The sequence below is a fragment of the Pelophylax lessonae genome (genome assembly GCF_965119305.1).
Source record: "Pelophylax lessonae genome assembly, chromosome: 1".
NCBI lineage: Eukaryota > Metazoa > Chordata > Amphibia > Anura > Ranidae > Pelophylax > Pelophylax lessonae.
The window spans coordinates 652,880,793-652,907,492 of record NC_138768.1 but is presented as its reverse complement, the minus strand read 5'-3'; the positions used below and the strand labels follow the sequence as shown (position 1 = coordinate 652,907,492).

At 41.9% G+C, this 26,700-nt stretch overlaps 1 protein-coding gene across 2 annotated transcripts in view; it reads left to right on the top strand.

Annotated features, from left to right (window-relative positions):
• The window catches only part of CLGN (calmegin), a 105,863-nt gene that overhangs the window by 9,559 nt on the left and 69,604 nt on the right, over positions 1–26,700 (top strand). For both annotated transcript variants that reach the window (XM_082243528.1, XM_082243529.1), the window contains exons 2-3: positions 6,550–6,708; positions 20,947–21,020. In XM_082243528.1, the coding sequence (XP_082099654.1) occupies positions 6,559–6,708; positions 20,947–21,020 (224 nt within the window). In that variant the 5' untranslated portion in view covers positions 6,550–6,558. The remainder of the gene's footprint in view (positions 1–6,549; positions 6,709–20,946; positions 21,021–26,700) is intronic.

Sequence of the window (26,700 nt, the reverse complement as noted above, 5' to 3'; positions counted from 1 at the left end):
TTCCTCATATTCTTTAATTATACCACACCCTTGATGGAGACTGCAATTCTAGAGATGCAATGCCAGTGCCAACCTCCTGCCTGATCATTGGCATTCTAGGAATTATCGGTATATTGGTGACACCAATCCCAGGCTTCTTTCTGTCTCTAAGCCCACCATTTTCAACCAATTCTAATTTTAGCCCCAAACTGATTTATGGCAACTGACTATAAACCAGTTACAATAGATTTTACTGAATGATCTAAAGGGTATATTTTTTAACCTGGAAAGTGTTACTAAACCCAGGAGCCTGCATTCACTATATTTGGGATCCCACAGTACACAGAACATGGATATGCAATTATTTTAGTAAAGGTAAACTGCTAAATACCTTTTCTCATCAGCAGTATAAGCATAGTCTTATGACTTTGTTCAGTGTCTAGGTAAAGCTTGTAGGAGGAGATTAAATTCTCCTCTGACTGTCCTATGAGGCTACAGGACCCCTGACCCCTGTCTGGACAGTGTTGATTGGCCCTGTGCACCCAATAAAAAAAGAAAAAAAAACTCTATAGCAATACACAGCAAACTGAGCATGTGCAGAGTGCCCCCAAAGCTTTGTGCTATCAGGAAATTGATTTTGGACTGTGGAAGAAGGGGAGGATCAGAGAAGACAGGATTAAACAGCCTTTTTACACATTGCGGAGAATTAACCCCTTGGGTTCCACAGTGAGTATAACAAGCATGCCTTACTGCATATATAGACTGATTTTAACCACTTTGCCGCTGCTCACTAGAGCTCTACTGCGGCAAAGTGGCTCGATAACATCTGGCGACGTAGACCTACGTCGCCAGACATTCCCCTCTCTCTTCAGTCACAGCGGGAGTCGGGCCAGGTAAGGAGCGGCAGCGATCGCCGCTGCTCTTTACCGATCGTCGGGGAATCGAGTGTGGAGATCCGCCTACTTGTGTAAACACAAGCGGGCGGATCTCCTAAGTGACAGGCAGGGTCAGATTGCAGGATTCAGCATAGCTGAACCTGCGATCTGTCCTTGTGTCACATAGTCCCCTCCCCCCACACACGTCAGTAAGCACCAGGCATACATTAACCCCTTGATCACCAATAAAAATGAACCCTTTCCCTGCCAGTGTCATTTTTACAGTAACAGTGCATATTTATAGCACTGATTACTGTAGTAATGTCACTGGTACCCCCAAAAGTGTCAAAAATGTCAGTCAAGGGTCCGACCTGTCCGCTGCAATGTCGCAGTCCCGCAAAAAAAATCACAGATCGCCGCCATTACTCGTTAAAAAAAAAACACCAAAAACGACAGAAATCTTTCCCTTAGTTAGTAAACGCAATAACTTGTGCGCAAACCAATCAAAATACGCTTATTGCGATTTTTTTTCTACCAAAAATATGTAGCAGAAAACTAAAATGATAAAAAATTTTGATTTTTGCATTTTTTTGGGGGGGAATTTCATATAAAAAAATTTGAAAAATATTGTTATTTTTTCAAAATTGTCGCTCTTTTTTTGTTTATAGCGCAAAAAAGTAAAAATCGCAGAGGTGATCAAATACCACCAAAAGAAAGCTCTGTTTGTGGGAAAAAAAGGACGTAAGTTTCGTTTGGCTACGGCGTTGCACGACCGCGCAATTGTCAGTTAAAGTCGCACAGTGCCGAATCGCAAAAAGTGGATCAGACGTAAGACAGCAAAATCCTCCGGTGGTAAAGTGGTTAAAGTTGTGGGTTTAGTAACTTACTGCCCTTATGCATGGGAAGTGACCAAGCAGATTTTCCAAAAACCTGTAACTAAATTATTTTGGGTCCTGCTGACTGTGTTGATAAGATTTCTTGCAGTCATTCAAGCCATGTGGTCAGTTAGATTGCTGTTGCAAGCTGTCAAAATTAGGTGTATGAAAACATAGGGATCTCCTGTCTATGGGTACTTTCACAGCTGAAGGAGCAATGCAAAGATTGCCCTTATGGAATGACCTGCAAACTGATGAGCTCCTTGTGAATGTTAATAAAACAACAATTTACAATGGGTATTTTGGACATAGTAAAACATCATTTAGTGAAACAGTTCATGGATGTGTCTGAACCGTAAATATAAGAAGTGTATTTTTTACTACTGCAGAGAGCAGCCATGATGTTACTCCCTGGAGTCCTATATTATCTAGAGAGAAAGATCATTTGTTATCAGCGGCAATTAGTCGTATATAAACTGTGGATGCTGATGGAGGTAGCACTGAACCATTAATTATAGTAACAATAATAAGCAAAGGTGTAATGATCACCAATGTAGAATTCACATTTAAGGCCCCTTTCACACTTGTGTGACTTGTCCTGCGACTTGGGACTGCAAAGTCACATGACAAGTTGTACTTCATGATTTCCAATGAGTACCGTTCATATCTGTGTGACTTCAAAGTAGTCCCTGTACTATTTTGGTCTGACTTTAATGCGTTTTGAGGTTCATAGAGCTCAAGATTACGCAGGCATTGCTTCAAGTCCAGTCAAAATCGTGCGACTTTTAGGTCGCACAAGTGTGAAAGGGGCCTTAATCCCTAATCTCTGATTCCTTTTTATGTAAAATTATTTTCTTCCATTACTTGTAAATACTTGATTTTTCCCCAGTAAAGGTTTAAAAAGTGATAGGTTTCAAATTTATTATACACTATATTACCAAAAGTATTGGCACGCCCACCTTTGCACGCACGTAAACTTTATTTGGCATCCCAGTCTTAGTCCATAGGGTTCAATATTGAGTTGGCCCACTTTTTGCAACTATAACAGTTTCAACTCTTCTGGGAAGGCTGTCCACAAGGTTTAGGAGTGTGCCTATGGGAATGTTTGACCTGTCTTCCAGAAGCACATTTGTGAGGTCAGGCACTAATGTTGGACGAGAAGGCCTGGCCCACAGTCTCAACTCTAATTCATCCCAAAGGTGTTCTATTGGGTTGAGGTCAGGACTCTGTGCAGGCCAGTCAAGTTCCTACACCTCAAACTTGCTCATCCCTGTCTTTATAGTCCTTGGTTTCTGCACTGGTCCAAATCATTTGGTGGAGAGGGGATTATGGTGTGGGGTTGTTTTTCAGGGGTTGGGCTTGGCACCTTAGTTTCAGTGAAGGGAACTCTTAAGGCGTCAGTATACCAAGACATTTTGGACAATTTAATGCTCCCAACTTTGTAGGGACAGCTTGGGGATGGCTCCTTACTGTTCCAACATGACTGCATACCAATGCACAAAGCAATTTCATTAAAAACATGGATGAGCGAGTTTGGAGTGGAAGAACTTGACTGGCCTGCACAGAGACCTCACCTCAACCCAATAGAACATCTTTAAGATGAATTGGAGCGGAGATTGCGAGCCAGGCCTTCTCGGCCACATCAGTGCCTGATCTCACAAATGAGCTTCTGGTAGAATGGTCAAATATTCCCATAGACCCACTCCTAAACCTTGTGGACAGCCTTCCCAAAAGATTTGAAACTGTTATAGCTGCGAAGAGTGGGCCAACTCAATATTGAACCCTACAGACTAAAGGCCCGTACACACGTACCGATCGTCGGCCGAAAAGCTTCGGCCGACGACCGATCTACCGATTGTAGGCTTGTTAGTATGATGCCTCCGACAGCCGACAGCGCACATTCGGCCGAAAAGAATCTGTCATGCAAGCATTAAAATTTTTGTATGCCGACACCAGAGCGGCCGATTGTTCGCCAGTCAGTACAGAATTCGGCCGACAGACCGCAGATTTGCAAGACTGGGCATGCTCAGAAAAGGAAAAACACAGGGAAAGTTAACCATTACATGACATCACTTCTGCAGTCGGCTGTAGTCGGCGGACAAAATTCTTGTGCAGTCTTTTGCACTTTTCAACAGACACCGACAGCCCTGGACAAAAGACGGCCGATCGTTCGGCCGACGTGTGTACGGGGCTTTAGACTGGGATGCCATTAAAGTTCATGTGTGTGCAAAGGTGGGTGTCCCAATACTTTTGGTAATATAGTGTATATGTCTACAATGCTCTAATAATCCTTTAGGTGTATCTAAACCAAGGAACAAAGGTTTAATATATTGCAGCTTAGCATTCCGTAGATGTGGCTGCATTCAATTTATTTTTTAAGGATTATTTTACTTTTTACCTGCTGAGATCTGGGGAACCTCTCAAAAACATAATTAACATACCTGCCGACTGTCCCGTTTTTCCCGGGACAATCCCGGCAAATAGGAGCCTGTCCCGGGTAATTTACATTGTCCCTGTCAATTTTTTTTTTTTAAATTTTGTTCCACACAGTGTCGCTCTCACCCCAGCTAGGTGTTGTAGTTCTGGCAGCAGGTTGTCTCTCTCTCGATCGCTCACTCTTCCCGCCTGTCGCAAATTTAACGTGTCACCGGAGGCAGGGTGTCAGCATGGTGCACTTTCCGAAATCCACCAGCAGGGGGAGGCAGAGCACCTTCCGACAAGCTGACACTTTAGAATTGCAGGGATTTGTGATGAGAATTTTAAACTTTAGGCAGAAGTAGTGCATCTGAATGGGAGAATATTTCCAACTCTGCTACTTTGGCCTCAAGTTTTCAATTCCCTTTTCAAATTCCTGTAATTCTCTCTTTATGAAGTAGACCCTATAATCTGATAAGTAGGCGGGGATTAATTATGCAGAGGGGGTGGAGCTTCGGGGAAGTGGGTGTGGTAAGTAATTGATAGCTGTGCTGCAAAGTGTCCCTGGAAATTTTTTTCAAATGTTGGCAACTATGAATTAGTGATGCAAAATTATGAGTGTGGCTTGATATTTTTGTTAAAGTCCTTCTCTTTTAGGAGTTAGATAGTAGTGTACACCAAAGCAGTGGTTGTCAACTTAATAAGTAAAGAGGGTCTTATATGTGGCCCTTTGGAGCTATTAGGGGCCGCAATTAATATTTATTACATGACACTACAGAAAACTGTCACAGACTGAAGACTTACAAGATGAAGTGGTCATAGATTGTTCTACAGGAGTGGTTGGAGAATTATTTCATGCTATGGAGCAATGTTTCTCAAGCTTTTTTAGTCAAGGCACGCTTTAAAATTCTGCACAATGTTGAGTCACCCTAGTAAAAACTAAACTACTGTAATAGCTTTTTATAACGCAGCAACATCCATAACAATAGAGGTCATCAAAGCCTCTTTCACATGGCCATGTAGCTGCGGCTGTTGTATTCTTGTGACAAGAATTGGTGGATTCTTGCTGCTGGAATGACCGGGTCATGCAATGCATGACATGCAGCTGCTGTTCACATGTAGCTTCACACAGTGTGGTTAAATGCAGTTAGAGAGAGATGTCTGAGCCTAGACCAGCTGACTGCATGACCCAATCATTCCAGCAGCCAATTCATTCTGCAGGAATCTGGTGACCAGAGCTACTTGGCACTGGCAGTGTGAAGGATGCCTTAGGGCTCTTTCACACGGGCGGTCCGATCAGATCCGCCTGTCAGTTTTTTAGGCGATCCTGTCCGTGAAATCCGGACGGATGGAAACCCTATTTTCCATCCGTCCTGGGGATCGGATTGGATCGGATGAGAGCGGACAGGCGGTCCGCTCTCATCCGATTCCCCATAGAGAGCAGAGGGGGCTGTTACACCTCCCTCTCCGCACTGCAAGCGATCCCCTACGGATCCGCCTACGGAGGCGGACTGTGTGAAAGAGCCCTTATTCTTCCAAAGCAAACACACCTTTGCACACTGGGACTTGCTGTATGAGCTAGCTATTGAGTCTACTTCACTGTGCTGACTAGTATTCCAATGTTTCCCTTCTCCCTCAAACAAGGATGCTGTGCAGTTGACTGATGTCCTCCTTATCAACCAATGATGTCATTAGTTTTTAGGACACTGGCGGCTCTAAAGCCATAATGGTGCACAATAAAAACGTTGGCTTTGTGTAACTAAAAGGTAGGCTTGATCCACCTGCTGGTTTGGAAACAATTTTGGGGCAATGTTTAGGCACTTTGACATGGCATCTCTGAAGAAACCTGAAGGAAAAAGGCTAAAATAGAAAAAAGTCAGAGACTAGGGACACATTGCTCCCTCAACTCACAGCTGGGGTCCAAGGGCCGCAATTCAAGCATCAAAGAGCCGCAAGTTGGACATCAGGGCACTAGAGTGTTATACCCTTTATCCAAATTTCAAAATCAAGTCTTGTCAGCCTGCCTGCAGTTGCAGTTGTCATGGTAGAATTCCTGGGAGCCTATTCTATGATACTCACCAAGAATGAGGGTTGATCTGAAATAAAAATCTGACAGACGATCTAACTTTTTTTTTTTTAATTTGTTCAAAAACTATGCTTCTGTGTATGGTTTTACTGTAAGTGTTATAAATTATTTAACCCTTTTGTGCTGATTTGTAAATTGACCATTTTATTGCCGTACTGCTAATTTTCAGGAATATATGTATGGCTTTGCTTCTTCTGAATACAATAATGAATTGCACTGTGTGTGTTGTAATTTTCAGATCAGATATGGTCGGGTGTATGGTATGTACTTTCTGTTAGCTGCTGTTCTGTTGATAATTCTGTCAATCCTCTGCTTTCAGTGCTTCACAATGCAGCTTCGTTGGTGTTGGCTATACATGGCCTCAGTGCTTATCGGTTTGGCAGCCGCAGAAGCCAATGACAAAGTAGATGAAGAAGAGGATGAACTTCTAGAGACCACAGAGGAACCTGAAAGTGAACAAAATAAGAGCTTCTTGGAGGTAAGGTTTCTCATCACTCAACTGTGTATGTATGGTGCTTTGCATAAGTATTCACCCTTTGAACCTATCCGAATTACATAGTGTAACAGCCACAATTCACAACATGTTTAACACATTACATGTGCAGTTTAATTGTATATTGTTGTTTTATTGTGGCACACTTTAAAAAAGAGGAAATTTTGTGGTTGCTTAGTTACTATTTGCTGCTCTCAATCAATAGTGGTAGAACCACATTTTGTAATACGCCCTTGGCAGCTTTTTACACCTGCATCCTGCATTTTTTTTTTGCATATTCTTCTTGGCAATATTGCTCTTGGTCTGTCAGGCTGGATTAGGACCCCTAAAAAAAATAGCGGTTTTTAAGTCTTTCCACAGAATCTCAACTGAATTGAGGTCTAGGCATGGACCATTCAAATGCACCATTGCACTGGACCAAATGCACTGGACCATTCAAATGCATTCAGGTTCAAACAGATATGGTTTGTAACAACAGATATGTTACAAACCATATCTGTGTAGCTTTGGCAGTGTGTTTGGTGTCCTGATGGACTTGCAGACTGAAACACATGAGTGTAATATGGACAATGTGTTTCGGGTCATGTTGGACTCTCAGATTGAAACAGGTTTCCTGTAGAATTGCCCTGTATTTGGCTATATACAGCTTGCTGTTAATCCTGATTAGTTTGCCATGCCTGTAAAGAAAAAAAATCCCGGGGGGAGGAGCCTGAACATAGTGCACGTCGGAAGCTCAAGCTAGAAGCCCAGGGAGATCCCATCCAGTGCAGATGGAATGAATAGACTCATCTCCACCCACTCATAAAACCCGACACCCACAGAATTGCTGAACCTACTGAGATTGGCAAGTGGAGGGCTGACCCATCCAGCGGCTATCTCCTGGCATCCCAGCCTGGCATTCTCTTGGCATCTGTGGGACAGGTGAAAGGACCCTCTCTGAAGCAGCTAAGGGTGGTGGAGCGGGTGGTGGAGCTGTGGGGAGAAGCCACAGCTTCCACTGTGACCCGTGCACCGGGGACCGCCTGTTTACGGTGGAGAGGAGGAGGAAGCCCGACCTATAGGACACTGACAGGGCGTGAGGCAGGAGTCATAAGGAGCCTCCGGAGAGCGGAAAGGGCCCGAGAGCCCAAGGAAGCCCAGAGGTGCCCAAAGGAGACAGCCGAGTAGAGGACTGGCTGCAAAGCGGAGGGACTTGGCGGGGACTGTAGGAGGTCAGCTGAATCCGGCAGCATGGGGAGAGGAACCTGTAGAGGAGACACTGAGCCTGCAACTCCAAGGCAAAGAAGTGAAAACTCTGGGAGAAAAGAACACAGAACATCACAGGGGAGTGCAGTACTCAGTGAAGATCAATAAGCCACACAGGGAGAGAGGATCCCATACACCCACTAAAGGTACTAAACAGCAGCTAATACAAAGAAGGTCTCCACAGAGCAGTGAGTCACCAATTTGTTCCTGTGTATGAAAGCTTTGTCGTACTACTATTAAATGATTTAAAATCATCTATTTGCTATACTTGAAGAGGAACAAACACACAAATACATACATAAAGACAAAAAAAAAAAAAGAACCGGGAGATAGTAAAAAAGGAGATGGGAAGAATAAACATGTGGAAAAGTGGGTGAAATGTGGCTGAAGAAGAGAAGATAAGTAGATTAAATAAATAAACACAATATATATTATATATAAAAGGGATAGACTGACTACTACACGGACCCATACACAAAGCTTGAGATAAAAAGGAGAACTAAGTGTGAATGGCAACAATGAAAGGGAAACCAGCTAAAGGAGGCACAGCAACAAAATCTCCAAAAATTAGCGCAAGCCCAGGGACAATAAAAAAACATCTGACCCAAGAAGGGGTCAAGATAAATCTACCACAAAAAAACAGCCGGGAACCCAAGAGGAGAAAGAACCAGGGAATAACAGAAGCAAAGAAAGTAATACAGTATATACTCGAGTATAAGCCGACTTTTTCAGCACGTTTTTATATGCTGAAATAGTCCCCCTCGGCTTATACTTGGGTCAGGGTCCCCACTTACTTTTCTCCGGTGCAGTGCGCATGCGCCGCCGCTCTGGAAAGCCGGTACACATTCGGCTATTCCCGGGCAGACGGCACATGCGCGGTGACGTGTTGGCGCCAGGCGGCACCATTTTTAAATGTAAGGTGCCTCACTGAAAGATAAGCAAGACTCCACCGCAGCCCCTGCATCTCCTGTACTATGCCCGCAGCACTGCATCTCCTGTACTATGCCCGCAGCACTGCATCTCCTATACTATGCCCGCAGTCCTGCATCTCCTGTACCATGCCTGTACCATGCCTTTACCATCTCCTGTACCATGTCTGTACAGTCTCCTGTATCATACCTGTACTATCTCCTGTACCATCTTCTATACCATGCCTGTACAATCTCCTGTATCATGCCTATACCATCGCCTGTACCGTGCCCACAGCCCTGCATCCCCTGTACCATCTCCTGTACCATGACTGTACCATCTCCTGTACCATGCTCACAGCCCTGCATCTCCTGTACCATGTCTGCAGCCCCTGCACCATGCCCGCAGCCCCTGTTTTGGGTCTTGTGGTGGTCCAGTTGGGTCCAGTAGCTGCTGCATTTCCCACCCTAGGCTTATACTCGAGTCAATACATTTTCCCAGTTTTTTGTGGTAAAATTAGGTGCCTCGGCTTATTCGGGTCGGCTTATACTCGAGAATATACGGTACAGCAATGGGCACTAGCATACTGGGGCAGTCAAGAGGAGATATAGAGAATGATAGTGACCTGGATCTCGGATATACAGAGGAACAAAGCCAAAACATTCAGCTTCCCACAAAAGTAGAAATTGCGGATGTGTTGGCCAAGCTTTAAGATTCCCTAAAAAAGAGAGATGGCAACTCTACATAAAGACCTAGGTCAAATATAAACGCAAGTCGTAGAGACAGAGAACAGATTAGACACACAAACACAAGCAATAAACGATTTGCAAAACAAAATGAAAAGTTTAGGAATAGAACAGCGGCATATGGCCTATAAACTAGAGGATCAGGAGAACCTAAATAGAAGGAAAAACTTGAGAATACGCGGTCTATTAGAGTTGAAGCAGGTAGAAGATCTAACTGAAATTATGAAAAACATATTTAACCCACTGCTAAGTAAGACATCCTCAGAGCCTCTAAAAATAGAAAGAATAAACAGGATCAGAAGACAGGGGGTCCCAATGGAAACTCCAAGAGACACAATTGTGAGGTTTCAGTTCTTTGAGGACAAAGCCCAAATATGGGGTCGTTTGAGGGAAACTGCAACATTGAAATATGAAGGAACAAATCTCCAGATTTTTTTTGGACCTGTCCGAGGAAGCATTAAAAAGAAAGAAACCTCTCAAGCCCCTGCTGGAGTTAATGTGAAAACAGGACTTTCAGTACAACTGGGGCTTCCCGGCATGTTTGGTAGGCAGAGAAGAGGGCTGTTCAACAAGGCTGAAATTCCCAGAGGAGCTTCAAGACTTTTGTAAAAAAATAGACATTCCAATACTACATATACCTGGCTGGTCTGACATATGAATAGAAAAAGAACAGTTAAATGACGATCAATGGCAGTCGATTCTAAAGAAAACTGGAACAAAAAAGAAATAATTTGGACTTGCGCAATAACATCATAAGGAGAACTGTGGGATTGAGAGGGTCTGAGGAGGGCTGGGGCAAATAGAGGGATGTTTAGGTAGGTGGATGGGTACCCCGGGGACTTGGCGGGCTCTGGACCTTCTTCAATGGAGACAATGGAGAGGAAGGACCAGATAGCCGCAGGGTAGAGCATCACCCTAAGCAGGAAGATTAGACAAATAGGAGGGAGAATGGAGGAGGTAGTCTACTCAAAGATCATGTCAGGGTCAAATGCTCTAATAGATAAGATCAAGGGTATTAGAGAAGGGGGGGAGGAGGGTGGTGGGGCAGGTTCTAGGGCTGGGAAATAGGGAAGTGGAGAGAGTGGTGGCAAAAAAAATAAATGCCGGAGAATCAGACATTTCCGAGGTGGTAGATCTCTCCCTTATTCTGGGCCTGAACCAAGGATATTGGCTTTGAGTGTCTCCCCTGTCCCCCATCCCCTCCTTAAAAGGGAGATAAGTATCAAGAGGAGGGAGAGGAAAAGAAAACATGACAGAATTAAAATTTCTTACTTATAACGTGAGAGGACTAAACACCCCAGCAAAAAGACATTAAATACTGAGGGAAATTAAAAGATACTTAGCGAGTATTATATTCTTACAAGAGAGTCACATAGCACAAGATACAAATGTGAGAATGTACTCAAAGCATCACCCAATGTGGTATTATGGAAACTCTCCAACAAAAAGATCAAAAGGGGTGGAGATAAGAATAGCAAGAGAAATTAAGTTCTCAATAGAAGGAAGAAAGGTAGACCCTGAGGACCGGTATATATTTGTAAAGGGGGAAATACAAGTAACAGAATATAAACTGGCTAATGTATGCTGCCCTAACAAAAATCCGATGGGTTATCTGAGAAGAATCTTGGGAGAGCTCATGGATTTTAAGAAAGGCAAACTGATTCTGGCAGGAGATCTGAATTTCTGCATGGATCCAGGGAAAGACAGTACTTTACGTGCACTGGGAACAGGGAAACAGCAACTTAAAATGGTAAAAAAGAAATGGTACCAATGTCAACTGGTAGATGTATGGAAAGTTCAAAATCCTTGTATAAAGGATTATACTTTCTGCTCCCCAGTGTACGGGACATACTCAAGAATAGACTATATAATGGTGGAACACGGACTGTTAGAATCAGTTATAAATTCATCCATAGAAATAACATCTCTCTCAGATCATGCTCCAGTAACTATGAAGCTAGAAATAGGGGGGCCCCGAGAAAGGATGAGCACTTGGAGGTTGAATGAAGATCTAATGCATGATAGAGAAGTTGAAGATATAACAAGAAAGGAACTAGTACAATATTTCAAGTTTAATGAAACCCCAGGAGCCTCTGAAACCACGGTGTGGGCGACCCATAAAGCCTATATTAGAAACATATTGATTTCAATGGGAACTAGGAAAAAAAAAAAGGGGAAAGGACAGAGAATATATGTAGGAAATAACAGAAATACATAGATTGGAACAACTTCAGAAGAAGAACATGGAAAGAGGAGTGTAACAGGAGTTGGTGGTAAAAAAGGGAAGAGCTAAAAGAACTAATGGAGCAAGAAACAAGATGGGTTTTTTAATAGTCGCCAAAAAAAGGTATCAATGGGGGAATAAGCCCGGAAAATTCTTAGCAAGAAAATTAAAAAAAAAAAAGAAATCAATAAATTTTATAGGAAAAATGAAAAACAGAAAAGGGGAAATAGTATATTTAACAACAGAAATAGCAAAGGTTTTTCAAAACTATTATAGTGCTCTATATTAATAACACGTGTAGCGCTAATGATTGAGGTGAGTAACATATGATAACATATGAATGAATCATAGTCAATAGATGAAAATGTGCACCCAATTTGAATACCTAAAAAAGTAAATAAATAAATAAATAAATAACATAATATTAATTTGGGACGCTGTTTCTTGTGAGAGAGATTGGCGTTTGTCCCTGATCTCCCAGCCTATTTAGTGTGGGAGTTCTGATTAGTTTGTCATATACACGATCCAGCACTTCCATCCTTTTTTTTTTTGAAAATTTGTTTTTATTGAATTTTTGCACAAAAAAAACAGACAAGACAATGCCACGCAGGGCAACAAACATAAACAGTGACAACAGGTCAAACCCCTCCCATACCACCCCCCACCCACCCCCCCCCCCACCCCAGGCTCCATCCAGCACGTCCAGTGGAAGAACAAAGCATCCATCAGTAATAAAGATACCCCTCAAGACTGCTCCAATTATCCAGTAGTAAGGTCATAGAACATTATAGATTAGTCCAGCACAGAGCCCACTAGCAGAAACCCCATGGCTTAGTCAAAAAATAGAGAGACTTCTATACATGCAGTAAGAGCACAATGAACAGGAATATATCACCGACCGGCATGGCCATCCCCCCCCCCCCCCAGACAATCCCGAACAGCAGCACATAGAACACTAAAGCTGATCAACGGAGGTCGAGGCCGGAGAGTCTATCCATGTTTTCCATACTTTATCAAACTTGCGGGGGCATCCCCTACTGAGATACGTGGCCTTATAGAGCGGAGTCACTTTATTAACCAAGCCTTTCCAGAAAAGGATCGTGGGAGCCAAGGGACTCTTCCAGTGTAAGAGCAGAGCCTTGCGTGCATAGAAAAGCAGCAAGCTGACCAGAGTACGAACGGCCCTCGCAGGGGCCAAGCCATCCACCAACCCCAAGAGGCAAACCTCCACGGAGCTGGGGACCGGAATCTTAACCACCTCCACAATACAAGCTAAGACGGATGCCCAATAGTCCTTGACCACCGGGCACCCCCAGAAGATGTGACTGAAGTCCGCCGGTGAATGGGAACAACGCCAGCACTCCGCCGAGGCCGTCTGATACATACGTGCCAGCCTCGCCGGCGTGTAATAAATCCGATGCAGAAATTTAAAGTGAATCAGACGGTCCCTCGCAGAGACCAGGTAGGCGAAGGGTGAACTCCGCATATCATCCCAGTCATCACCATCCAGGTCAGGCACCTCCTCCACCCAGCGTTCCCGACACCTACGTACAGCAGGCGGAGTGATAGCGAACAATTCCTTCCCTGTACAATTCTGAGAGAGGCTTCAGCACTTCCATCCTTACTGTTATACAGACGGGTGACATTACTTCCGCCCTTCTTCCTACTATATACATGATCCAGCGCTTCCGCCCTTATTGTTATGTAGATGGATGACATCACTTCCGCCCTTCTTTCTATTATGTGGATATTTAAATGGCGTGGTGCACGTCTGGTAACCACGCCCCTGACAACGTCAAACGTATGAGGAAATGCGTTGGGTGGGACCAAACGTGACATCACCACGCCCCCTGGCCAGCTTTACTCGTGAACCCTGCAGTCTTTCATCTTTCTCCTTGGAGTTTTCGTTATGCTTGTTTTTACATCAATCACGTGAGTGCACGTCTGGTAACCACGCCCCTGACAACGTCAAACGTATGAGGAAATGCGTTGGGTGGGACCAAACGTGACATCACCACGCCCCCTGGCCAGCTTTACTCGTGAACCCTGCAGTCTTTCATCTTTCTCCTTGGAGTTTTCGTTATGCTTGTTTTTACATCAATCACGTGAGTGCACGTCTGGTAACCACGCCCCTGACAACGTCAAACGTATGAGGAAATGCGTTGGGTGGGACCAAACGTGACATCACCACGGCCCCTGGCCAGCTTTACTCGTGAACCCTGCAGTCTTTCATCTTTCTCCTTGGAGTTTTCGTTATGCTTGTTTTTACATCAATCACGTGAGTGCACGTCTGGTAACCACCCCCCTGACAACGTCAAATGTATGACGAAATGGGTTGGGTGGGACCAAACGTGACATCACCACGCCCCCTGGCCGCCTTTACTCGTGAACCCTGCAGTCTTTCATCTTTCTCCTTGGAGTTTTTGTTATGCTTGTTTTTTCAATCATGTGAGTGCACTATTTTATAATAAATGGAATTATTTTTAGACAGTATCATGCTATGTATGCTTGTGTTCATTTTATGTACATCAGTTCTTACTTATTTACTTGGAAGTTTACCTGAACGGACAGCTGTGGTGATATGTGCCTGGTGGGATTAATCCCCCTCAAGTGCTATTGGCTTTTCCATTAGTTTGGAGGCCAATATATTCTGGTAAGCGGACAATTTTTTCCATCTTCACTGGTGGCTTTTTCTCATTTTGCCGTATGAGGATTGTGGTCTTTATCCGCATGCTGGGACTTATGGTTCTTTCTCAACATAAGTGCTTACGTCATCATCAGATATAACTTTTTTCACCGTCTTTTTATGGACTTTGTATGGACTTTATGCACATTTAATATTATGTTAATATATATTTACTTTTTTAGTTATTCACCTTGGGTGCACATTTTCATCTATTGACTATGATTCATTCATATGTTACTCACCTCAATCATTAGTGATACACGTGTTATTATTATTGGACTTTTTCTATTGGTCTGTGTGAGCTGCTTTATATATAATTTTTTTTCACATATATATTTTCTTTTCACTATTTTTAAGTTCATCTAGCACAGAATATTTTTTATTTTAATTCTATAGTGCTCTATAAGGCAAAAGGGTTCACAAGAGAAAAAGGGGAAAATAAATAAATAAAAATATTTAGAACTAGCCAATTTGCCTAAATTATCCTTAGAGAGACTACAAGATTTAGAAGAGTCAATACCACAAACAGAGATTAATAGAGGATTAAAAAATACACCAAAAGGTAAGAGCCCAGGACCCGATGGTTAATTGATCGGTTACTATAAAAAGTTATAAAGAACATTTAATACTAGAATTATGTAAGTACATGAATGGGTTAGGAGAAGGAAATGGAATGAGGAAGAAATCTCTGCGGGTATACATCACAGTGATTCTTAAAGAAAGGAAAGACGCAACTCTATGTTCCAGCTACAGGCCATTAGCACTGTTAAATACAGACACAAAACTGTATGTAAAAGTATTGGCCAATCATTTGAAAGATCTGATGCCTGAATGGATCCATGCGGATCATATGGGGTTTATACCAGGGAGAGAAAGTAAAGACAATGGAATAAAAACATTACTTCTACTGAAAAATTGAAAAGTGGGAAGGTCCCCGCTCTACTGCTGTCAATAGATGCTGAAAAGGCGTTTGACAGAGTAGACTGGGGATTCATAATGACTACAATAGAGAACAAAGGACTGGGCCCCAGCATGGTTGGATGGATTAGCTTACTGTACAACCACCCTACGGCATTAGTGAAGGTTAAATGGGGGTCTGTTGCCACCCTTCGAAATGTTTAAGGGGATAAGACAGGGGTGTCCGCTCTCACCCCTCCAGTTTTCTGTGTCAGAACCATTACGTCCAACTATACGGAACCACGTTGACATCAAGGGGTTAAAGATAGGGGAGGAGGAACATAAGATAGCGGCATACACAGATGATGTCCTGTTTTATGTAACAAATTCTAGAATTACATTACCAAATCAAGTAAAAGAGTTAAAAAAATCTGGAGTGTTGGCTAATCTGAAGATAAACCCTATAAAATCAGAAATTTTGAATATAGGTCTAAGTAAGAAAAAAGAGCAAGTCTTACAAGAAGAATTCTCTTTTGCATGGGGGAAAACAGAGTTAAACTACCTAGGAAAAAAATTACCAGAGTTAAACTACCTAGGAAAAAAATTAACATCCTCCATAGAAAAATTATATCAAGCAAATGATATTCCATTATTTAACGAGATTAAAGGAGAATTAAAAAAACTGCTATCTTGGATTGGATAGCTAAACACTGTAAAGATGGTAATACTTCCAAACATTTTACACAAATTTCAGTTGATGCCAATAGTACTCATATTTACATATATAGACATATTTTAAGATAATAAAAACAACAATATCAAAGTTTATATGGCAGAATAAAAAATGGAGAGTGGAGCAGTTGGTGATGAGTAAGGATAAAGCACAGGGGGATTAGGTGTTCCAGACATTAAAAGATATTATGATGTGGTACTATTAGCACGATTAGTTAGATGGACTAAGACAAAAAGTGATACAATATGGGTTAAAGTAGAAAAAAACAATTAAGTAAAAACATTTCGGTTCCACATAAATATAGAACACTGGAAGGAAAACCTCTGGTATTAACCAGAAAAGTTTTTTGGGTCTGGGATAGAATATATTGGCAAGCAAAAATGGAATATAATTCACCTTTAACAGCTTCCCGACCGCCCGCCGCACATTTACTGCAGCAGGCTGGCTCTCCTGCACGAACCGTCGTAGCCCTACGTTGGTCATGCGCGCGGTGCTGGGCACCCGCGATTGCTCCCCGCTATGAGAGAAGGGCGGTCAACTGCTGTAAACACAGCTGACCGTTCTTCTCTCTGAAATGATCACAGAGCCCCTGTAATCTTTCTATATAGGATAACAGGTCTCTGTGGTCAATTCACAAGCCCATCCCCCATACAGTTAGAAAAAACTCCCCTAGTCTCACACTTAACCCTTTGATCACCAGTGTGTTAACCCCTGCCAGTGTCATTATTACAGTAACAGTGCATATTGTTAGCACTGATTACTGTAGTAATGTCACTGGTCCCCCCAAAAGTGTCAAAAATTTCAGTTAGGGGTTTGATCTGTCCGCCGCAATGTTACGGTCCCGCTAAAAATTGCAGATCGCCGCCATTACTAGTAAAAAATAGAATAAAATAAAAATGACAAATCTTTCTCTTAGTTTGTAGACGCGATAACTTTTGTGCAAACCAATCAAAATGTGCTTATTGCGATTTTTTTTTTTTTTCTTTACCAAAAATATGTAGCATATGTACAAATTGGCCTAAAAGGATGAAAAATGTTTACATTTGTAGCAGGTTTTCCAGGCCTGTGGCCTGATGTGGGTCTGCCATCAGTACCGGTTACCTCTCCAGCCCATGTGAGCTGCGACCCTAGGTGTGAGCACTGAGACAATCGACAACTCCGGCATCTTTGTTGTTTTATTTGATTTAAAGGGGATAGGAGAAGGGAGTGAGTGGGATACTCCTTTAGGCTACAACTATATACACTTGGGCTTTTGTTCCTGAAAAATGCCCGTTGGCGCTTCCTTGATGCCGGCTGGCCCCAGACGTATACCCACTCCCAGAATCCTTTGCAGCATAATCTGCCTTCTGGGGTAGTTACAAACCTGGATGTCTCCTCTGATTGGGTTTCCTCCACTGCCCTATGAGAAGCCTCTCACAGGAGCCAGTAGGGAGACTCCCCCTTCAACAGGCACACCTGGAAACTATAACACCCTGACTAAACAAATCACAGCCATGCTGTTAGGCAGACAAGGCCCACCTAGTTTACCTAGCACCTACCTGTAGGGTGCTACACATTTATTTTTTTGGGGAATGTTATATAGCAGAATGTGAAAAATATTGTTTTTTTCACAATTGTTGCTCTTTTTTTGTTTATAGCGCAAAAAATGCAAATCGCACAGGTGATCAAATACCACCAAAAGAAAGCTCTATAAGTGAGAAAAAAAAGGACATCAATTTTATTTCGGTACAGTGTCACACAACCGCGCACTCTTCTTTTAAGGTAATGCAGTGCCGAGTCGCAAAACATGTCCTGGTCATTAAGGGGGCAAATCCTTCCGGTCCAGAAGTGGTTAATGTCACTAAGGGCACAATTTTTTTTTTTTTTCCAGGGAATAGGGCACTATTTGGGGATTGGGTTAAGAATACACAGTTAAAAGATATTATAAAAGATGGGAAGATACAGTATGTTCATTACAGGAACTGAAATGCATAAGAGAATTGCTTAAAATAAATACATGGAGATATTCACAGTTAAAGCACTTTGTGTCAATGTTACCACAACCAATTAGGTTAGAGGAAGACCTGAACTCATTTGAACAACTTTCAATAGTCAAGAGCCCATCAAGCACTGTGTGGCACGGATCTAAAAAATACTTATGCTAAATGCGGAACCCAGATTTCCTCCATTCATTGCAAAATGGAAACGGGAACTGGGTACTCAGTTACCTGGGCAACAACTAAATAAAATAATGAGAGCAGTACAAAGTTTTTCGAGGGATATAAATAGCATAGAAGTGAATTACAAATGTCTGGCAAGATGGTACATAACTCCAGTTAAGGCACATAGATGCCAACCAGGAAAATGACCCCCTGTGTGCTGGAGAGGATGTAATAACATGCGTACTATGGCCCACCTATGGTGGGAATGCCCAACGAAAAGGGAATACTGGAAGGAGGTGCAACAATACATAGAAGAGATCACGGGAACAGAGATACCTGATGATCTGTGGCTATCCTATTTTCATAACACTAACAAAACAAGACAACAATATAAAGGTACATTGATGCCATTTTTATTAAATGCAGCCAAAGGGGTAATACCAAAAAAAATGGCTAGATCCAGACCTACAAAAAGAGAATGGTTTATTTGGGGATGCCGGGTTTGGAATGTAATTGTTGTTGGTGAAATTCAAATTATTTTTTCCTTTTTTTATATGTCTTAAATTTACATTCTGAAATTAAATAAAAATCCAAAAAAAAAAAAAACATCCCCACAACATGATGTTACCACTACCACGCTTTACAGTGACATGGTATTATCAGGATGATATCAGTGCAGTATTGTCTTTTCATTGCTATATTTGTTTTGACTATAATTTCAACTGGAGATCTCTGGAGCTATTTTAGATACCTCTGGCCTCTTAGTGGTCTCTTCTGTAGCACCCTCCTAATACAGAGTACTGCTAGGTAAATGAAGTTAGTGGAGAAGAGGTTGATTACTAAGGGCTGTTCAGTGTTTCACAGCTTGCTGTTCTGCTACTTCTCTCTTTCTTCTAAAGACTTCTAGAAGTATAGTGGGAGGGAGAGTGGGGTAGGCAGCCTGAATATTTATGGGGCTCTGCCTAATCTCTGGGGAGGTGTGCCCAGGAGCCTATAATAATTCTGAGGCTTTGCAGCCAGGGTGCAATGTTCCTGGGTCCAGTTCTTCAGAAGGAGGCTCCTGTGCAGGGGCAGAGAAAGACAGAGGGGAAGCCAGAAGAGCCTTTGAAGACATTGAAGTCCCAGCTAGGCTTAGATGGAGCAACCTACTGCAGAAAGCTGTGTCCAGAGAATGAGGGGAGCCAGAAGGGAGTTGTTGGGAGGACGCCCAACCATTTTGGAACTGAGTGAGTGCTATACAGAGAAGCGCTTGTGATGTGGTCTAACCCCCCACCCCCACCCCCAGGCAGGTGCAGTGCAGCCAGGAGTTGTGCAAAACGGAGAGATTATACAACTGAGATTATGTGATGCGTAACTAAACAAAGTGGCCAATCATGTAATTTCTGCATGCAATTGATTGTATTAGAGCTTATTTAGAAGTGTGACAGCAAGACGCCAATGCATTTAGGCTGTTTCTGTTTTTTAAATATATAATTTGGAAAGTGATTTTGATGTTTTCCTCCCCAAATGTAAAGACTGTTTAGGGGGATCAGTGACACACAATCTCAAATAAATCTATTTTAAATACAAAATGTGGAAAGGCATGGCGAATACTTATGCAAGGCACCTTTTTAAAAACTTCAAGGAATAGTTTCTAGTATAGTATTACAGAAGATATTTAGCTCCTAAAGGTCAGTGGACCTGAGAAGCACCTCTATACCAATAGCAGTTTGCAGACTATATTATATATGTTTATATAACACACATACTATAGTAGTACATGGTAATTCTCAACACAGATCTCTGCTAGACTCTTCAACTTTTGTCTAGGATGCTGCTAATGGTTATACTCTAGCTAAACTATGTTTAAAAGAGTCAAATGGCTACTGCTGCTGTGCATCCCTCCCGGTATTTTAGAGTGCCTGGGAGGGACAGGCGCTGTACCCAACCCAGCTGCCTGCAACCTGTCAAAGTATATTATGTGGTGCGGCTGGAGTGGACAGGGCTGAATGCTATATCAAATGGTTTTCACATTAAGTGCTGCCCTCTGCATTCAGGGGCGAATGCCAGAACGCAGACGTCCTGCTTCCCGGTATTCATCCTTGAATATATTAGCTCCTATGACAAGTTGCAAGCAGCAGCACTGGTTGCTGCACCTATCCCTCTCAGGTGCACTAAAGCGTTGGGATGGACACACAGCAGCTAGACGCCACTGTGTGCAAGGGGCCTATATCAAAGCCCATGCAAAGCTGTGGCCGGGGCTATTCTAATTCTATTGTGTGCTTACAGCTGGTTTGGACTGGTCTAGAATTATTTTCTAATATAAACAGAGATTTTAGATTAGCTTTTTATCAGTTTTGACATTCAACTGAAGCCAAGCTTTTTTGATTAAAGATGCTGAAAGATGTGACTCAGCAAAATGGTTTACCCCTACTTTAATTAATTGCTAATATTTATATCAACACTGAACTAGTGTCTGCTCTGCATCTGTAAAATAATTCGTTTTTTTAATCTATTGTGCACGTTGCTTTTAATCTCTACAGAATAACAGAACATTGATTGTCAGAAAAAAACACTTTCATACTGTTCCTCATCATGCTTCCTGCTCTGATAGCCATGACATATCTGATGTTATCTGATCCTTGTTTTTTTTTTTATATCAGGTTCCATACCAGACACCTGTTCCTAGTGGTGATGTGTTTTTTACTGAGACATTTGATGATGCAACACTGAATGGGTATGTGTACTGGTAGAAGCGACCACTCCTAAGTATATCATTTACAGCTGAAGTTGAGCTGAGAGACTAAAATCGCATATACTATTTAACATGTTACTGAATTTCAAAAGTTGTTTTTAATAATTTTCTAATATGCAACTTTCCTTAAAGGATTACCTGGGAAGTCTGACTTAACCACTTAAGCCCCGGAAGATTTTACCCCCTTCCTGACCAGGCCCTATTTTGCGATTCGGCACTGCGTGAATTTAATGGACAATTGCGCGGTCGTGCGACGCTGTACCCAAATAAAATGGACGTCCTTTTTTTCCCACAAACCGAGCTTTCTTTTGGTGGTATTTGATCACATGTGCGATTTTTACTTTTTGCGCTATAAACAAAAAAAGAGCGTAAATCTTGAAAAAATAACAATATTTTTCACATTTTTTTTTTATATGAAATTCCCCCCAAAAAAAAAAGTAAAAATCAAATTTTTTTAACATTTTTGGCCAATTTGTTTTCTGCTACACATGTTTGGTAAAAAAAATCGCAATAAGCGTATTTTGATTGGTTTGCGCAAAAGTTATTGCATTTACTAACTAAGGGAAAGATTTCTGTCATTTTTTTTTTATTTTTTTTTAACGAGTAATGGCGGCGATCTGCGATTTTTTTTTTTTTGCGGGACTGCGACATTGCGGCAGACAGATTGGACCCTTGACTGACATTTTTGACACTTTTGGGGTTACCAGTGACATTACTACAGTAATCAGTGCTATACATATGCACTGTTACTGTAAAAATGACACTGGCAGGGAAGGGGTTAACTTTATTGGGGATCAAGGGGTTAAGTGTGTCCCTAGGGGCGTGCTTCTAACTGTAAAGGGGTGTGGCTAGTGGTGTAACAACAGAGACATACGATCCTACATAGCAGGACCGTATGATCTCTGTTCTTACACAGGGGAGAATGACAGGCGGCTTTGTTTACATTAGCCGCCTGCCTTTCTCCCTCTCCATGGGGAGATCACGAGTGACCGGCGGTCACACGCGCAGACTGCTTAGGGAACGAGCGGGGGCGGGGGCGCACCTCCTGTAGTGTGCACTCTCCTCCGGCGGTGTGCGCTCTCCCCCTAGAGGCTCACAGGCTAGCGACGTAGTCCTACGTCACTTTGCCTGTGAGGGGCTGACCGCCGCCGTAAATAGTCGTGCAGCGGTCGGCAAGCGGTTAAAGATACTTGTTCAGACACTTTCTGGCATGGCAGGGGTAGGCAACCTTTGAGAGGTGGAGATCTACCAGGACAACATAGACGAGATCAAAGATCACCAGGGTGCGGCACACTTTTTATATGAGAAATTAACTAGTAAGCACCACATAAAAAAATAAAGATAACATGTAGAAAACTTTGTAAGATCCAATAAAACTGAAGTTACTTTAAAAATATAAACTTAAGGCCCGTAAACACAATAAGAAAATCGTAAGTAAACGATCTGCTGATTTTGGATCATTAGTGGGGTGCTTTCGCCAGCTGATTACGAATTTTTGTATGACAAAAACTGGATGTGTCGGCTATAAAAGTTTTATTGCACGTGAACACAACGTCTGATTTTTGTTTAATTAGTACAGTTTTCGTCTGAAAAAAAAATCATAAGAGCAAGACTAGGCATGCTCGGAAATGAAAGAATACATACAAAACAATTCAACACATTACATCACTTCTGAAGTTGAATTCTGTCTACGAGAATTTTCGTATGAAAGTAACCACTTCACTTTCGATATGAGACTAGCATGCAACGAAAAACAGACGAAAATCCGATAATCAATCGTATGTACAAGGCTTTAGTCTACCTTAAAATTTAGCTTCAGTGAGAAACTCTGCATTCACTTTCATTCACAATTTTTTTATGTCTGTGGAGTAATTGGTCTCCCCCACAAGTTTGATGCCAGAGATCATCATGAAATTAGAACATCTGGTACTGCAGGCTGATTTGTTTAGTTTTGTACCTGGCTGTCTGCTCTTATTTCTAAATAGTGTAAGTGGTATGTAGGGCAGTGTACAGAGATCAGTAGTATATAGGGCAGTGTACAGAGGTTAGTAGTATGTAGGGCAGTGTACAGAGGTCAGTAGGATGTAGGGCAGTGTACAAAGGTCAGTAGTATGTAGGGCAGTGTACAGAGGTCAGTAGTATGTAGGGCAATGTACAGGGGTCAGTAGTATGTAGGGCAGTGTACAGAGCTCAGTAGGATGTAGGGCAGTGTACAGGACTGATATCTTGAACATGCCCAAGCCCTTACTCCATGTGATTTTTGTCCCTCGGATCTCCACCCCAAATTGGCAAATGGGCATAGTCAAATTTCATTTTGAAACGCGTAGGGTCTCCAGTACCATACCTCAGGTTCCTCCATGTTGGAACAGTCACAATATATCTGAACTGTAAAGAGTCATCATTTTTAAAGTGTTTTAATTGTGCAATTGTGTATCACTATGCCCATTTGCCAATTTTTGTACATATTGTCTGTTAAAATAAAATAATTATTTTTTTGATATACATATGAGTCAGTACCCGTTATAGTCCCGTCCAGGGGGATGCTTTCCTTGCATCTGCTGGGTGAGAAGAAGTTCATAGGAAAAGGAAAACAGAATCCACACTCATTCAACAGGAGCAGCGAAACCTTCACCTCGAAAAAGATATCAGAAGTGAAAATTATCTTCTAGAAAATTAAAGGAAAAAAGAAAATTAAATAAAACTAAAAATAAAAATGATAAAGATAAGAATAAGTAAGCATAAATATAAATGTAGAGGTAAGGGCAAAGGAAATTGACCAAAGATTGTGTATTAGGGTTCCAAAAAGACCTTTAGGCTCATCTCATTGTTTAACCTTTTAGGGGCCATAGTATCAAGTCTAAAGATCCATGATTTTTCCTTTTGGAGCAAAATCGTATCGAAATTGCCCCTGCGGCTGGAAATTTTTCAGGCAAAAAATTCCTTTACTGTAAGGCCCTTTGGGCTACCATCGTGATCTGCTGCAAGGTGCAAACCTATCGGGTTTTCTTCCTTTAGTTTAATACTCTTCCCCGAATTGCACACGTAATTGTCACTTGGTTTTAGTCAGAAAAAGAAGAAGGATTTGATCTATCCACAAATTTGCACATATTGCAGTGACCACAGGCAAAAATCCCCTTTATGTTCGACAGATTCATAAGCCAGTCCTTATTCGTGGTTCTCTGAAACTCAGATTGCACCAGGGTGTCTTGCAAATTTTTGGCCCGTCTGGCTACCATCATTGGTCTAGGGCCTACAATTTCTCTTACTCCCTCCAACCTGGTGAGGATATGCCGGTGGTCCTGCAGCACTTTACCTACTGCATTCCATTGTGACCCATATTTGGTGATAATTCTAGGTGAAGTTTCAGAATGTTTTGAAGCACATATTTTTGGAACCAAAAGGTAATTTCTCAGTCTTTTTCCTGCCATTTTCTTTGCTCTTCTAAGGGTTCTGTGTGAATATCCTCTCTCTCTCTCAATATCTCTTAAAGAGGACATCAGCCTCCCTTCGATAATCATTCTCACTTGAGCAGTTCCTTTTTAGTTGGAGGAACTGACCAACTGGGATTCCGCTGATTAGGGGCCTGGGATGGTGGCTTTGCGTATGCAGCAGGGTATTCGCAGCCGTTTCCTTCCTAAATGTTGTTGTAACAAGTTTGCCCGCCACTAGTCTAATATGTAGATCCAGAAAGGAAATTACCTCTGGATCCACCACATAGGTCAAGTGGATATTTTGTGTATTCTGGTTGAGCTCATGAATAAATGATTCCAAATCTTGCAAGTTCCATCCCAAACCATAAATACATTGTCGATGTATCTTAGCCAGGTGGGAACATGGCCAAGATATATCGCGGAAGCGTACACTCCCTCCTCTTCCCACCATCCTAGGTGCAGGCATGCATACGAAGGAGCCCAAGGTGCACCCATCGCTGTGCCTCTGATCTGTTGGTAGTATATGTTGGTGAACCTGAAAAAAATATTTTTCAGTACCAATTCAAGGAACTCAATCACAAATTAATTTAGGGCACCCAAAGATTGAAATTTGGCTTCCAGGAAGTGATATACTGCTGCTATGCCCCATTCATGAGGGATGGATGTATACAAAAATTCTACCACTGACCAGCACTACATTTAGACTGATATGTTGAAGATTCAATACAAGTTGGTACAATCAGTTTTATTAGTGCATAAGGGCAACATACAGGAAAATATTGTGTATGAAGCAGGTTGCCCATTCACTTGTTAAAGGCGAAAAAAACTTTTTAAATATCTGACTTTCTACTACCAACCACTCCTTTCACTAGCAGCCATTTTTCTGTCATTGCTTCCCTTGATGAGCCTGACTAGATACAAGCTTCTTATAGCTGCCGTTTTTTTACCATCATCCTTGGACACATGAAAATTCCTCTATTATGCTCTCCACCCACCTCCCTTCATTTTTTGGGCTATTTGGAGATTATGGATTATTTTTCTTTTGGGACCACATTGATTGATTTTTCAGGCTTATTTTTGATTTGAGTTTTTTTCATAGACAACATTCCCACTGATCTTTTATCTGTTTATCTCCTAGGAAGATACCAGTGGTATGCAAGCTGGAGTGAATGAGGCCCATGGGAATTTTCAACACTGTGTACATGCTGTTTGAGTGTTTTTAATGGTGTTTGGTTTGTGTTGCATCCTTGTACTACGTGTACTATTAACTTTTTCAAATTAGTACATTAGTATTTTGTATTATTCAAACTGCTGTTGGTCCTCCTTTACAACTGTTTTTTTCCAGGGGTTCTTCCTTGTTCTTGAGGTCTCCGGTGTACTTCTTTCTTACATTGAACTTCATGAGTTGTGGAGGTACCCATCCTTACATGGATAAAGCGGTGTCTATAACTATACATTTTCCACTCTTTATTTTTTGAGTGGTTTCAGGCTTGGGTATCTTTTACTGTTTTTGGTTAACAGTTTTATTTCTAATCTGTGTGGTTCTAAGTGTTTATGTTTTGCCCTTGCTCATTGTGTGATACTGATAGTCCTGTTTTCCATGTGTTGATGTCAGTCAGACCTCATGTAGTTCATTGCTGCAGTTTCATTTCATCCCCACAACATGTCTAAAGGTAGAAAAATGTAAACAGTGTTATGCTGCTAGTTATAAAATAAAAAATACATTTAATTTTAGTGCATCTTCTCAAAAGTTGAGATTGAAATTTGAACTTGGTACGTCCTCGTGCATGAGAACCACTGACAAAGGAAATGCTTGGCTCCAGGCTTCCCTTTGATCCTCTTTCTGACTCTGGGTGTTTCTCCTCAGCCTGTCCATTACTGTCCTAACAACCAAAGAAATAGATGCTACACAACAAAATGCCCACTTTGATGCCAAAGAGAAGTATCTGTGTGCGGCCTCCATTTATGTGGATGCCATACACTTGAGAATGTTGTAAAGAACACATGCAACTGTGTTAATAAAGCAGATGTGATCCCCGAAAATATAAGAAGGTCAATATGTGCATATGTCACCTATTCATATACTGGAAATACTTTCTAATCCACAATAGCTCACAATGATCAGAGAAATGCTTGGTAGATGTGACCTCAATATTATAGGAAGGTTACTATAAGCATACATCATCTACCCATACACTGAAAATCCTTTCTGATCCACCACAGCTCACAAT